The sequence below is a fragment of the Colobus angolensis genome, unplaced genomic scaffold (genome assembly GCF_000951035.1).
Source record: "Colobus angolensis palliatus isolate OR3802 unplaced genomic scaffold, Cang.pa_1.0 Scaffold99, whole genome shotgun sequence".
Lineage (NCBI taxonomy): Eukaryota > Metazoa > Chordata > Mammalia > Primates > Cercopithecidae > Colobus > Colobus angolensis.
Window position 1 is genome coordinate 1,456,585 of NW_012123931.1, and position 15,494 is coordinate 1,472,078.

The 15,494-nt window shown below is 44.7% G+C and overlaps 1 protein-coding gene across 1 annotated transcript in view; it reads right to left on the reverse strand.

The window, feature by feature from the left end:
• Positions 1 to 15,494, reverse strand: part of TSPAN3 (tetraspanin 3) — a 64,369-nt gene that overhangs the window by 32,010 nt on the left and 16,865 nt on the right. The window contains exon 2 of the mRNA XM_011933008.1: positions 5,329 to 5,417. Within this exon, the coding sequence (XP_011788398.1) occupies positions 5,329 to 5,417 (89 nt within the window). The remainder of the gene's footprint in view (positions 1 to 5,328; positions 5,418 to 15,494) is intronic.

The following is a 15,494-nucleotide window of genomic DNA, read 5'->3' on the forward strand; positions in this document are numbered from 1 at the left end:
TCTCTACTAAAAATACCAAAAAATTAGCCAGGCATGGTGGTGCATGCCTATAATCCCAGCTACTCGGGAGGCTGAGGCAGGAGAATCACTTGATCCTGGGAGGCGGAGGTTGCAGTGAGCCAAGAGGGTGCCACTGTACCCCAGCCTGGGTGACAAAAGTGAAACTCTGTCTCAAAAAAATATATATATGTGTGTATATATATGTATATATACACACACACGTATATACACACACACACATATATATGAAAACATGTGTATATACACACACATATATACATATACACAGATGTATATACACATACACACATATACCTATATACACACATTTACACATATATACATATATACACACATATGCACATATATACGTACACATATATATTTGCTAGTATAGCGATCCCTCTTATCCTCAGGGGTAAGTTGCAAGCCCCCCAGTGGGTGCCTGAAGCCAAGGACAGTATGGAGCCCTATGTCTATTGTGTTTTTCATCTAATTACCAAGAGGGCTACTGAGTGACCAAGGGCTGCTGAGTGACCAATGGGTGGGTGGTGTATACAGCGAGGGTACACTGGACAAAGGGAGGATTCACATCCTGGGCAGGAGGGTGAGAGATTTAATCATGCTACTCTGAATGGTGCAAAATTTAAAACGTATTGTTTACTTTTGGAATTTTCCATTTTAACATTTTCAACCCGTCGTTTACCGTGGGTTTCTGAAGCCATAGAAAGTGCAACTGCGGATAAGAGAAGACTGCTGTATTTTCTTCAAAATGGGAGTGGTGATAAGAATACTACCGATTTCCACCGGGCACAGCGGCCCACGCCTGTAATACCAGCACTTTGGGAGACCGAGGCGGGCAGATCACAAGGTCATGAGATCAAGACCATCCTGGCTAAACAGTGAAACCCCGTCTCTACTAAGAATACAGAAAAAAAAAAAAAAATAGCAGGGCTAATGGTGGTGGGCGCCTCTAGTCCCAGCTACTCGAGAGACTGAGGCAGGAGAATGGCCTGAACCCAGGAGGCGGAGCTTGCAGTGAGCTGAGATTGCACCACTGCACTTCAGCCTGGGTGACAGAGCGAGACTCTGTCTCAAAAAAAAAAAGAAAGAATAATATTGATTTCACAGAGAGCATTTAATCCAAAAGGATTACATGAGAAAACAAATACAAAGTAGTCAGGTCTACTGCTCAGCAGCACATGACACAGAGGGCAGCCAGGTCACTGAGTTTGAGAAGCCTTAGAAGTCCTTTATGTCACAATTTGCCACTTCCTACTTTTTTTTTTTTTTTTTTTTTGAGACAGAGTCTTGCTGTCACCCAGGCTGGAGTGCAATGGCACGATCTTGGCTCACTGCAACCTCCAGCTCCCGGGTTCAAGCGATCCTTCTGCCTCAGCCTCCTGAGTAGCTGGGACTACAGGCATGCGCCACCATGCCCTGATAATTTTTTGTATTTTTAGTAGAGACAGGGTTTCACCGTGTTAGCCAGGATGTTCTCTGTCTCCTGACCTCTTCCTCCCAAAGTGTTGGGATTACAGGCGTGAGGCACCTCGCTCAACTCCTACTTTTTTAAATTAAAATTCTTACTGGATGAAAACATACACTCAGAAAAGTACACAAACCATAAATGCATGGATTCACTGTTATAAAGTGAGAGCAATTGTGAAACCACCACCAAGATGAAGAAATAGAGGGTGGCCAGCACCCCAGAAACCTTCTCTCCTGGGCCCTTGCCATAGTTACTTCCCAGCAAGAGCCACCACTATCCTGACTCCTAACACCAGATCAATTTTATCTGCTTTTGAACTTTTATGAATAAAATCTTACATATGAATGAATTATGAAGAGTCATGATCTTTTTTCTGTGTTTAGCATCTTTCACTCCACATGATATTTACGGGATTCACGTATGTTGTTGCATGACGTAGAAGTGTATTCATTTCTTGTGAATATTCGTATTCAATTGTATAATTATAGCACAATGAACTTATTTATTCTATAGTTGAGGGACATTTGGATTATCTGCAGTGTTTGTTTGTTTTTTGAGGCAGAGTTTCGCTCTTGTTGCCCAGGCTGGAGGACACTATTCACAGGTATGATTGTAGTGCACTGTAACCTTGAGCTCCTGGGCTCAAACGATCCTCCTGCCTCAGCTCCCAAGCACTGGGACTACAGGCACATGCCACTGTGCCAGGCTTTATCTGTAGATTAAAAAAAATTCCTATGTATATAATCATGTTGCCTATGCATAATAGCAACTTTATTTCTTTTTTTTCAATACATAAGACATAATATTTTTATTTTTTTTCCTGCCCTATCACACTGGTAAAATCCAAGCACAATGTTGAATGTAAGTAGAAATAGCATGTCTTCTTGATTTATTTCTAATATCAGAAGAAAACATTCAATATTTCACCACTCAATGTGATGTTTGCTATAGGGCTTTTACAATGCTTTTATAAGATTATTTTTAAAAATTACTTGTTTGCTAAGAAGTTTTTTTATTTTTAAACCATGAATGAGTATTGAATTCTTGAGTATTGAATGAGTATCAAATACTTCTTCTGCAGAGTGAGACTCTGTCAAAAAAAAAAAAAGAAAAAAAACCAAAATCCCTCCTTGCAGGGATATAGACACATTCAACAGCATCTCAGCTGAACTGCCTACTAAAGCAAAAATTCTTCTGTAGAAAGACCACCTGACTTTAATGAATGGCCCTGTAACCTGAGGGGAAAAGTGAGAGAAAAGAAAGGCACTTTGGGGTCCCTTAAAAGAGGAGGTGACCGGCCAAGCATGTTGGCTCACGCCTGTAATCCCAATACCTTGAGGCCAAGGTGGGCTGATCACTTGAGGTCAGGAGTTCGAGACCAGCCTGGCCAACATGGTGAAACCCTGTCTCTACTAAAAATACCAAAAAAAAAAAATTATCTGGGCATGGTGATGGGTGCCTGTAATCCTAGCTACTTGGGAGGCTGAGGCAGGAGAATCGCTTGAACCTGGGACACAGAGGTTCCAGTGAGCTGAGATTGTGCCACTGTTCTCCAGCCTGGGCAACAGAGTGAGACTCCATCTTGAAAAAGAAAAAGAAATGTGGAAGAAGGAGAAAAGAATAGATGGGAAGTGTTATTCCAAGAGGGAGGCCCAGGGAGCCCTAATGGCCAAGGTGGGGCACAAATCCACTGGGCACTGGGGATCAAGTAGAGGCAGGGGAGTGAAGGGCACTGCCCAGGGGCCAGGGAAGCCTGAAGTTTGTGTTGGAGACAGAGGCAGGGGGTAGAGACCCCTTCCCCACATCACCAGTTGCCAGTGACTGTACCAGGGTCTAGGAATCCAGATAGGGCTATTTGAGACGTTGTGTGTCCACCAGAGCCCAGGGAGAGAGCTGAACTGTGCCTCCCGCATGGCCCCGGATGTGCTGAGGGAAAGGGAAATTGCCTGTCCTGGGCCCACATCCCTGGGTGCTGCCCGAATGGAGGCCATGGGTGAGGGAGGACCCTCAGGAGCAGGGAACAGAGGTGGGCCCAGCAGTACTGGGGACAGGTAGAGACGGGGGAGGTGCAAGGGAGGTTCTGACAATGTTTGTGTTTTCACAGCTGCCAACTCGGGGTGGGGGAGCAATTGCTGGGTGAGAGAAAAATAAGCTGAGCAACCTGAGCTGGTTGAGAAACTTGTTTCTGAACCTCACAGGGAGGAGTTGGGGGAAGCTGAGGAGTTGCCCAGGCCAGCAGGCCTTCTAGAAGATAACAGTGATGGACTTTTATCCCTGCCATGACCAAGCCCTAGGCCAGGCGCCTCCTGACTCCTGCAGACACCAGTTGAAGCTTCCTCTACTCAGTTCTCCCCAACAGCAGACAGACCAGAAGCAGCTCTGGATACTGCTGCACTTTTGTCTCAGGTGAAGTCTCTGGGGCTCATCTCACCCTTTGGGGGGTCAGCTGGCTTCCAATGAATTGACCTTTTGCCTCAAGGGTTCCCAGAGAGACAGTCTCCTGCTTTGGGTTCCCACTTTGCTTAGGTAGGGTTTATACAATGTAGGATCTTTTCTTTCTCCAGAGTTTCAACCCCAAGGCGGGGGAAGTCCCCTAGCAGCTGCTCTTTACCCTTGTCTGAGCACAGACCCATTCTCCTGTCACTCCTGTATGTCTCTCTTTCATCTCCCAGCTCCTGGAGAGCACCCAATCCCTCCCTCCCTCCCACATGTAACTTACAGTAGACTAGACTGTACACCTCCAAGCATTGTTGTGGAGAGGAAAAGAAGACTTTGGGAATTTTGGAAATACTGAAATTCCCTAACAAAATTTCTCTTCAGCCTATGGTATCTCTAGTGCAAGGAGCCCAGGACATAATAATTTCAGTGGAATTTAAAATGCGTCATTTCAGAGCCAGGCATGGTGGCTTACACCTCTAATTCCCAGCACTTTGGGAGGTGCAGGTGAGAGGATTGCTTGAGGGCAGAAGTTCAAGACTTTACCCTATCTCTACAAAACAAAACAAAAATACATCATTTCATGATATGGAAAGGTCTCTAGGATTGTTAAGTGAAAAAAATGCAAGGCACAATGGATGCTTCTTTTTCAAGGAACACAAATAAATGCTCCCTTTAAAGGGGCAAGGAGGGTAGAGTAAGAAAATACATTGGGTCCGGGCACGGTGGCTCACACGTATAATCCCACCACTTTGAGAGGCCGAGGCAGGAGGATCACTTGAGGTCAGGAATTCAGGACCAGCCTGGCCAACATCGTGAAACCCCATCTCTACTAAAAATACAAAAATTAGCTGGGTGTGGTTTTAGCCAGGCGTGGTTGCATACGCCTTTAATCACAGCTACTCGGGAGGCTGAGGCAGGAGAATCGCTGAAATTCCCCAACCAAATTTCCCCAACAAAATTGAACCCGGGGGGTGGAGGCTGCAGTGAGCTGAGATCACGCCACTGCACTCCAGCCTGGGTGACAGAGCGAGACTCTGTCTCAAAAAAAAAAAAAAAGAGAGAGAGAGAGAGAAAATATATTGGTATTTGCTTATATCTGCATCAAGAAATGCTGGAAAAGACAGACCAGAAATGAATAAAAGTGGTTACCCACGGGGGACTAAAGAATAGGGTGTCTGGTAACTGGAGTAGGAATGAGACCTCCTAAGGTATTCCTTTTCATTTGGCTTTGATTTGTGAACCATATAAATATAACCCATCGTTTTAAAATAAAAATAAATTAATTCTATAATGTCTACATTGAAGGGCACAAAAAGCCTCTCATGGGACTCAGTGGGGGAAGTGTGTTAATGCACAGACACAGGGACTGCTAAGGCTCATGGGAATGGGAAACTTACAGGGCGGCGGCTGCCTCTGGGGGCCTCCTCGCTCTGGTCCGTGCCTCTGCGCCTCTGCCAGCGGGCTCCGCATATCCGTCCGGGCTTCTCTCCGATCACTCAGGCTTGCCACCTACTCAGTCGGCTTTGCTCAGACTGGATTGGCTCTCCTGGATCGGGTGTGACCCAATCAGCTGCTGCCATGGGGACGTGGTTACTCTGGGCTCTCAGGGCTGCCTGGCACCCGTCTCCCGCTTCCTGGGCTGTGAGTGGAGACAGTTTCAAAGTAGAGGAGTTTGGACAGGAAGACAATCATAGGCTTGCTTGATCCAGGCTGTTGCTGGATGCGTCACTCAAAGGTCGGAGTAAAGATCCAGCCTGCAATGGGGACCCCTAGACATGAGGGAGCAGATGGAAGGTTCTTGGGTGCCTGAAGGAGAAAGGCAAACCAGACGGCTGAGTCAGGCATCCGTCCCAAATTGCTGTATGACCTGGCTTCTCCTCTTGGCCTCCGTTTCTCATTTGTGGAAAGGGGATTGGGCTGGATGATACTCCGAAGTCCCGTCCATCTCTAAAGTGGGAGAAGCAAAGTTCAGCAAAAAAGCATGGAACTAGGAATCCAGAGTCCTGACTTCAGGTGCCTCTTCCCCGACTCCTAATTAGACCACGTGACCTCTGTAAGCCTCAGTTTCCTCCACCAGAGCATGGGGATAACACTCCCTGCACACTGCTATAAGAGTTAAATAAACTCCTGTGCACCAAGCGTCCTGTCGACTGTCCTGTGGGTGTAGAATGGTTAATATAAAGGCCATCACCTCTATGAAATGGGGATGTGACTGCCTTCCCTGCCCCCTGTCAGGATGACTATGGGCTCAGGTGAGGCAGTATTACCCTGGTGGAGGGATTGAGCACCAGACTGGGACACCAGAGAGCTGGGCTCTGTCATTTGCCAACTGTGTGACCCTGGCCTAGGGTTCTTCCTCCCTGGGCCTGCACTTTTTCTCTGTGGAGTGGGAATGACAAGGCCTGCCTGACAGGGTTGTAGCGAGAAGATGAGAAGGTGAGTGTGAGGGTTGTTGTGTGAACTGTGGAGTGCTTTGTGGTGACAGGAATGATGAATGGGACTGTACCCTGGTTCCCCAGTTCCCACTCTGGCAGCCCAAGCAAAAGGAGGATAAAGTGTGATGTTAATTAAGTTCAGTGACATCCCCCCCCAAAGCCCTGGGAGGGGTACTAGCAATGTATTTACATGGTTCTAATGTTTCTGTAAAACCTACAGGAGTAAAACGTTTCAACTGCAATCAGTGAAGATCACTGTCTCTTCCACTCCAACTTTGGTGTCATATTTCCACACATGTTGGATGGTTTGGAACGGCCATGGGCATTTTGGGGATCTGGCTAAAGGGAAGTTGAGTCAAAGACATACTTATTTGGCTTAGTGGGATCTATTTATGTGGCTTACAGTGTATAGTTATTACTAGCCATTCTGGTTCAGGAATGGTTTCCAGGAACACTCTTCTTATCCACCAATACTCACCATGCTGACTCACCCATCATTGTGACATGATGCGGGGCCAGACGCCATATTGAAATATGAATGTCACTCCCACTTCTGGCAGTTTGTGGAAGAGAAACAAAGTTTGAAATGTACAAATCCAGAAGTTAGTCTGTAGAAAATTCTTATACTATCAGAACATGGGACTCATTTCTCATGCATGCCAGTCAAAATGAAAGTTCTCTCTTGTCAGGAATATATGCAATAATGTAGCATACACTACACCATGACATGTGTGCCACACATTAGTTTCTCTTTAATGAGATTCATGCAAAAAAAAATTGATCTGAATTCCATTGTTAGGCCAGGCACAGTGGCTCATGCCTGTAATCGTAGCACTTTGGGAGGCCAAGGTGGGAGGATCACTTGAGCCCAAGAGTTTGAGACCAGCTTGGGCAACATGGTGAAACCCTCTCTCTACAAAAAATACAAAAATTAGCCAGGTGTGATGGTGTGTGCATGCGGTTCCAGCTATCTGGGTAGCTGAGGTAGGAGGATCGCTTGAGCCTGAAAGTCAAGGCTGTGGTGAGCCGTGATAGCACCACTGCACTCCAGCCTGGGCAACAGAGAGAGAGCCTGTCTCAAAAAAAAAAAAGAAAGAAAGAAAAAGAAAATTCACTGCTTATAGTGACTGCTTGAGTGTTACAGCAGTTCTACAAGCAGCAAGTACTTCTGTGTGTGAAGTTAGATGTTTTATGCACCCCAATATATGGAATCACATCTTGGTGTAACTGATGCATCTTGTCCTGATAAAGTCTGGCAGTTCCGGATGAAATGGCACATGAAATTGCCACCGACACAGCAAGACAGCCTGAAGAAAGAAGAGTTCCTGTGACAAAACTCCTACACATGCTCATCAATAAGTACAGTGTATGTAACATAAGAGTAATTTTATTACACAATTATGTAGCTCAAAGCAATGTAGCAGCAATTTAAGAATGCATCTGAATTGCTCTCCTTAACAAGCACCATCAATTCAGAGTATTTAAGGTTGGTCCTCAACACAAGAAAACTTGAAAACCCTGAAATCTTACAGCTCATTTATAAAAGAAATTTGATAAACGTTTCCCTCAACTTGACAACAATCCTAAAAATGTACACGACTTTACCAGTAAGTCATGAAGCCAAAATAGATTTTTGTAAACTATCACTAATCAAGTAACAAATTAGTTAACCATACCACAGCAAGCAGTGAATTATCTTTCTATTCTCTCTATAGAAAATGGCAGCACAAAAGTACTGTCATATGAAAAAGCAGCCAAAAGATATGTAGCAAAAATGAAGGTGAAATAAAGGTATTACAAATGTTTATTAAGCACTGAATAAAAAATATACCGCTATGGGGGGGATTTAATAATATTTGTAGTGTCAACTTTTCTGATTTGTAGGGTTTTTTTGGTCTCATTCCAAGTAACTATTCATGTTTGTACCTAATATGGTCTTTTTAAAATTTTTTATTTATTTTTTATTTTTTTAGACGGGGTCTCACTTTGTCACCCAGGCTGGAGTGCAGTGATGTGATCTCAGCTCACTGCAACCTCGGTCTCCCAGGTTCAAGCGCGATTCTCGTGCCTCAGGCTCCCGAGTAGCTGGGATTACAGGCATGCACCAACACACCCAGCTAATTTTTGTATTTTTAGTAGGGACAGGGTTTCACCATGTTGACCAGGTTGGTCTCAAACTCCTGGCCTCAAGCGATCCACCTACCTTGACCTACCAAAGTGCCGGGATTAGAGGCGTGAGCCACCGTGCCCAGCTGTTAATTTTGTCTTTATGATTTTTATTATTTTCCTTAAGGAAGACCTCCAAATTGTACACAGTTAGGGCCCACAAAACTTGCATCTGCTGTGGCCTGAGGGGCTTCAGTGATTCACACTCCCCAGAAGACCCTTCTAATACTCCAGGCCCTCCTGCTCTCTCCTTTGGCTCCTGTGGGTGAGACACCCCCATCTCTCAACAGAGTGCACTGCAGCTGGCACTGCCATGGATCTGAGCCATGCCCAGCCCTAGGCCCCTGTGCAGGGGACAGCAGCAGGCACCTCCCTGGAGGAATGAGCCTGGCCTTGGGAGATCCCGCCCTCCTACACACTCCTGCAACCAGGCTTCCTAACACTGGCCTTGCTGCTCTCACACCTTCTCTGGCTGCTCAACTCCTCCAGGACAAAAACGGTTGAACATTTAAGGCCCTTCTGGGTCTGGTTTTATTTTACATTGATAATAGGTTTTTTTGTTTTTATTTTTTGAGAAACAGTTTTGCTCTTGTCGCCCAGGCTAGAGTGCAATGGTGTGATTTCAGCTCACTGCAACCTCTGTCTCCCTGGTTCCAGCGATTCTCCTGCCTCAGCCTTTTCAGTAGCTGGGATTACAGGCACGTGCCACCATGCCCGGCTAATTTTTGTATTTTCAGTAGAGATGGGGTTTCATCATGTTGACCAGGCTGGTCTCGAGCTCCTGACCTCGGGTGATCCACCCGCCTTAGCCTCCCAAAGTGCTGGGATTACGGGTGTGAGTCACCGCGACTGACTGAAGATAGGTTTTAAAAATTAGATTTTCTTTCAGAATAAAGCTGATAAACAAGAGAGCAATCTGGTATCTGGCCACCACAGTAAATTCTTGACTTTTAAAAATACTGACACATAGTAATTGAACATATTTGTGGGGTACAGTGTGATGTTTCCATACACGCACACATTGTGTGATGACCAAATCAGGGTAGTTTGCATATCCATCACCTCCAACATTTATTATTTTTTGCACTACAGTAAATCTCTTAATGATTTCTATTTTCTTTTCTGTTGATTGGGAAGACAAACATGTTATCTGCAAATAGCCACATGGTTTATTCTTTACCAACATTTAGACTTCTGGATCAGTCAGAGGTTTTGTTCATAAACAGCAGAAATCAACTCTACTTAAACTAACATGGGAAGGCTATTGGGAGAATCAAACTCTGGGAAGGCAAAATAACCAAGGTTTTATTACAGTTCCGCCTTCTTTCTGTGACTTAGCACTCCTCCCTCAGAAGGTGCAGCCTAACATCTGAAAATATCTTCACTGCTTTTCTCAGTTACTGATATGGCTTGCATGTTCCCTCCAAATCTCATGTCGAGATGTAATTCCCAGTGCTGGAGGTGGGGCCTGGTGGGAGGTGTTTGGATCAGGGGGCAGATACCCCATGGCTTGGTGCTGTCCTGGAGACAGTGAGTTCCAGGGAGATCTGGTTGTTGGTTCTTGCCACGTGAGATATTTGTTCCCCCTTTGCCTTCCACTATGAGCAAAAGCTCCCTGAGGCCTCCCCAGAAGCAGATGTCAGTGTTATGCTTCCTGTACAGCCTGCAGAACCATGAGCCAATTCGAACTCTTTTCTTTATAAATTTCCCACTCTCAGGTATTTTGTAGCAGTGCAAGAACAGCCTAATACAGTTACTCTGTACAGCTCCAAGTCCAGTATTTCTGGGTGAGATCCATTCATTCTCTAATTCTGTCCCACTCCTGCCTCAATATTCTGCAAACAATGTATACAATAGTGGATTAAAGGGAAAGACAAAATAAATTTATTAAATATATAAATATACCCATGGCACTGCAAGGAAGAACATAAAGGCTCTATATGGTTGTGGTTAGGATGTGTGATCTCCCTCCTCATTTATTCCATGTTTCCTTTGCCCTCCGCCCACACCTTTGGTGGCAGGCATTCTTTACTGGTAGGGTGACCTAGACCATTATTCCTGAGGGGGCTAAGCCCTGGTGCCCTTGCCTAAATAGGTGTGTTGTACCTTCTTCCATGTTGACCACTGTATACAGCAGGATGAGCAAACAGGACAGAGGGTTCCTGGAGGTCAAACTCACTTCTTCATGCCCCCATTGCAGTGACCTCTCCATTACCTCTGAGAGTCTCAATCAATGCTGTCCAATAGAACCTTCTGCAGAGATGGAAATGTTCCATAGCTGCTCTGGCTAATATGGTAGCCAGGAGCCACATGTGGATACAGATCACTTGAAAGGTGGCTAGTGTGTCTAAGGACCTGAACTTCTAATTTTGTTTAATTCAAGCTAATTTAAATATAATAGCCACGTGTGGCTAGTGGCCACAGTATTGGGCAGCACGGATCTAAATCAGTCATTGAAGCCAAAGCCTTGACCTGTCTTTGGGCCTGTTCGTTCAGTACCATGGACAGCCCGTAGTGGTGGGCTGCCAGTATTAACTTCCTGTTTACGCAGCCATTATGTTTTGCTCACATTAAAGTTTTACTCCTTTGGATATCAAAACCTCTAAACCAGCAAGTGCAGAGCTGTGGGAACAAGTGCATTTATTGAAAAGGGGTTATTTGGCTTAATAGTGAAGGGCACCATTCCCACATCCATGCTTTGGTGCCAAGATTGCTGTGATCACTATAAATTGGTTGCTGGTTGAGCTCACATACCAAATGCTGGAGGACAGTGTTCCAAACTCACAAAATGTTGTCTACCAGGGTGCTGGGACTGATCCTTTTTTTTTTTTTTTTGAGACAGAGTCTTGCTCTGTCGCCTAGGCTGGAGTGCAGTGGCGCGATCTCAGCTCACTGTAACCTCCGCCTCCTGGGTTCAAGTCATTCTCCTGCCCCAGCCTCCCGAGTAGCTGGGTGTACAGGCATGCACTACCATGCCTGGCTAATTGTTTGTGTTTTTAGTAGAGACAGGGTTTCGCCATGTTGCCCAGGTTGGTTCTCAAACTCCTGAGCTCAGACAGTCTGCCCACCTCAGCCTCCCAAAGTGTTAGCATTACAAGTGTGAGCTACTGCACCCAGCTGAGACTGATCCTTTAACAGTCCATTGTACTCTTCTATAGGGCCAGCTGCTCCTACATGTATGAAAAGACCAGTGAATCCCATGACTATCAACAGCTCCACTTCTTTGAATGTGCACCTGATCCTTGGGCAGAAACAGTGTTGTATGGGTTGCTATGATGGAGTGGAGGACATTATTCAGGCCACTGATGGTGGTGTTGATGGAAACACAATAAAGAGAGGATGCATATTCAACTCCAATATGAGTAGTTATTCCAGTGACGTCAAGTTCATGCCCCTCCACAATGGAAGGAGCCAGAAAAACTAACTTTCCATCAAGTAGCTAACTGGTCCTCCTCACTGTGGTATAATATCAGATTTGCAGAACTGGTCTCTACTGCTGTTAGACCCTCATTGGTGCCAGTGGCTGCTTCAGTTTTGGAGAGGCCTTTAGGTCCTTACTTGGATAGGTGGCTGCCGCCTCCAAAACTACTTTATTCCTGAGTGGACACAAGGGTGACTGAGGAAAGAGACTTAGAGACATTTACTCATCCACTGGGTGGGTCATCTTCCCCACCTGATTATTCAGAACTTGCTCCACAGTGAGGACATTTTGGAGAGAATCCATGTGACACACAAATACTCATTGCCTCTGGGTCAGTTCTGAGCGATCCATGCACATTCTCTTCCCCAAACCACCCTATTTCATCTTGTTCTGCTCCATCTTGTTCTGCTCCATCTTGTTCTGGAGTCCTTGTTTGTCCAGCAAAACCAAGACCTACTGCCCATGAGCCAGTGTAGATCTATATCTCAGGCCATCTGGCCTTTGGGGAAAGTGTTCAAGATGTAACACTCTAAATTCCACTCCTGAGAGGATTTATTCTCCACACTGTCTTCTGTGACCACTTCTGAGTGGGAGAGTAACACTGCAGCTGTGCACGTTTACTGGACCAGTCGGGGTAAACTCTACTCAATTATTATCTTCTTCTGTCAAATGGCCACAAGGAACAGCCCTGAAGCCACAGATGTGGAGCATAGTTTGAGTGAGAGGAGGACAGGACCACAGTAGGTGAAATATCCCACAGCTGTGTTTGGGTGACAGGCCACCCATGTGCCCAAGTGAACACTGCTTGGTGCTTCCAGTGGCAACAGTGGCAGTGGGTGCCCCAGCCTTCCTGCTTGGAACTATAATTCCCACGTGTGTGTTTTGTGTATCAGATTTTGGTATGCCAGACTCGTGAAAGAGTGTTTTTCCATCTCTATGTTCTATATAGTTTAATAAGATTATCAGTGTGTTGAAAGTTTGTCAGATTTTGCCTTCAGTCATCTAGGTATTTACGTGTTTTTGTCGGTAGACCCTGAACGATCTTTTCAATTTCTTCTCTAGTAACTGGGCCACTCAGGTTTTGTTGTTGTTGTTATTGCTGTTGTTTTTTGAGACGGAGTCTTGCTCTGTCACTCAGGCTGGAGTGCGGTGGCACAATCTCGGTTCACTGCAACGTCCGCCTCCCATGTTCAAGTGATTCTCCTGCCTCAGCCTCCCGTGTAGCTGGGATTACAGGAGGGATTACAGGAGCACACCATCACACCCGACAAATTTTTGTATTTTTAGTAGAGACAGGGTTTCACCATGTTGGCCAGGTTGGTTGCGAACTCCTCACCTCAGGTGATCCACCCATCTTGGCCTCCCAAAGTGTTGGAATTACAGGCATGAGACACCACGCCCATCCACCACTCAGGTTTTTAATCTCTTATTGAGCCTATTTGGTAATTTACATATTTCTAGAAACATATCCATTTTTATCCATAATACCTGCTTTATCTACATTTTCAAATTTTGGAATTTACACATATTATTTGCTTATAATCTACACAATTGCCTCTGTATTTGCAGTTGTGTAATCCCTCTTGCCTTTACTAATGATAAATATTTGTGTTTTCTCTTTTTTCTTAGATGCAATACAGTCTAATCAAAGCTTAATTTTATCAGTTCTACTTTATTTTCCTAAATCATTAATTTAAGTATTTTCATGTTTCTGTTTTGTTTTGTTTTGTTTTGAGACAGAGCCTCACTGTGTTGCCCAGGCTGGAGTGCCGTGATACAACCTGGGTTCCCTGCAACCTCCACCTTCCGGGTTCAAGTGATTCTCCTGCCTCAGCCTCCCAAGTAGCTGGGATTACAGGTGCCCGCCACCATACCTGGCTAATTTTTTAATTTTTAGTAGCAATGGGGTTTCACCATCTTGGCCAGGCTGGTCTTGAACTCCTGATCTCGTGATCCACCTGCCTCGGCCTCCCAAAGTGCTGGGATTACAGGCATGAGCCACTGCGCCTGGCCTAATTTATATATTTCCTTTTGAAATTTCCTTTTCTTTTCTGAGAGTAGTTTATTGTACCTTTCCAGCTTCTTGAATTGAATATTCAGGGCATTCCACTCCCCCACCACTCCCCCAAATTCTTACCATTGTCAATTTGAATGTAAGCTCTACAAAAAGAATCTCTCTTTCTTTCTGTTCGATCCCCAGCATCTCGAGCAGTGCTGGCCTATAACAGGCACTCAGAAAATGTCTGTGGATTGAACGAGTTATTGACTTTACACATAAGAGTTTAAGACTACGACCACTGCTCTGAGAAAATCTTTAGTCTTATTAGCTAGTTTTTAATATTTCAGTTACTAACAATGATATTCTCATTGTTAATAATAATTTCTGACAATCTGTGATTTTTTTTTTGTAGAGATGGGGTGTCACCATGTTGCCTAGGCTGGTCTCGAACTCCTAGCCTCAAGTGATCCTCCAGCCTTGGCCTCCTGAAGTGCTGGGATTACAAGTGTGAGCCACCATGCCTGGCCTCAATTTTTATCTTTTAATTTAACTTGAGCTGTGGAGAAATGTTGGAAAATTTATAAGTGGTTAGACCTGGGGTGAAGGTATTATCAGTCTGTTGTTAATTTCTAGATTGATTACATTGTGATCGGGAAATGTGGTTCATTTCATATGATTTCTACTTTTTGGTTACTGAGTTTTTTGTGGACCTGGTATGTGGTCAGTTTTTGTCATTGTTCCATGAGAATTTGAAAAGAAAACAGGTAGTCTGCTTTGAGAGTACACACAAAGCTTATTACATTTGATATTCAAACCTTCTCTTTACTCAATCTGAGTCTGAGAAAGTTATGATAAATCCTGCCACTGAGACAATCGCTGGGTAAAAGACCTCTTCATTTCACATCTTCTTGGCACACTGTATTTTATTTGAAAAAAAAAAAGTTCTTTATTTTGTTTAATGCATCTTGCCTTGAATTCTACTTTGTCTGATATAAGCATATCCTATCTTGCTTTCTTTATGTCAGCATTTGCCTGAGATATCTTAGCTAGGCCTTCCATGTGACTCTTGTCGTTTTGAGTATTTTGTAATTGGTATATAGCTGGAGTTTTGTAAGTCTGCGTATGAGTGCATACAAGAATATGTGGGTGCCTGCCCAGTATTAGGGTCTTTCTCATTAAATAGAGGTACTCAGCTAAGTCACAGCTATCCTGCAACAAGGACATGTTTGGCCTTCCTGCCATTTTATTCATTGTTTGTTACCATTCATTTTTGACTGACTTTTTCTAGTCTTTTTGGACTAGTTTTCTCTAGGAAGATTGTATGGAGGGCCAGGTGTGATGGCTCACACCTGTAATCCCAGCACTTTCAGAGGCCAAGGTGGGAGGATCACTGGAGCCCAAGAGTTTCAGACCAGCCTGGCCAACATGGGGAAACCCCATCTCTACCAAAAACACAAAAATTAGCTGGGCGTGTGCGCCTGTAATCCCAGCTACTTGGGAGGCTGAGGCAAAAGAATTTCTTGAACCCTGGATGTGGAGGCT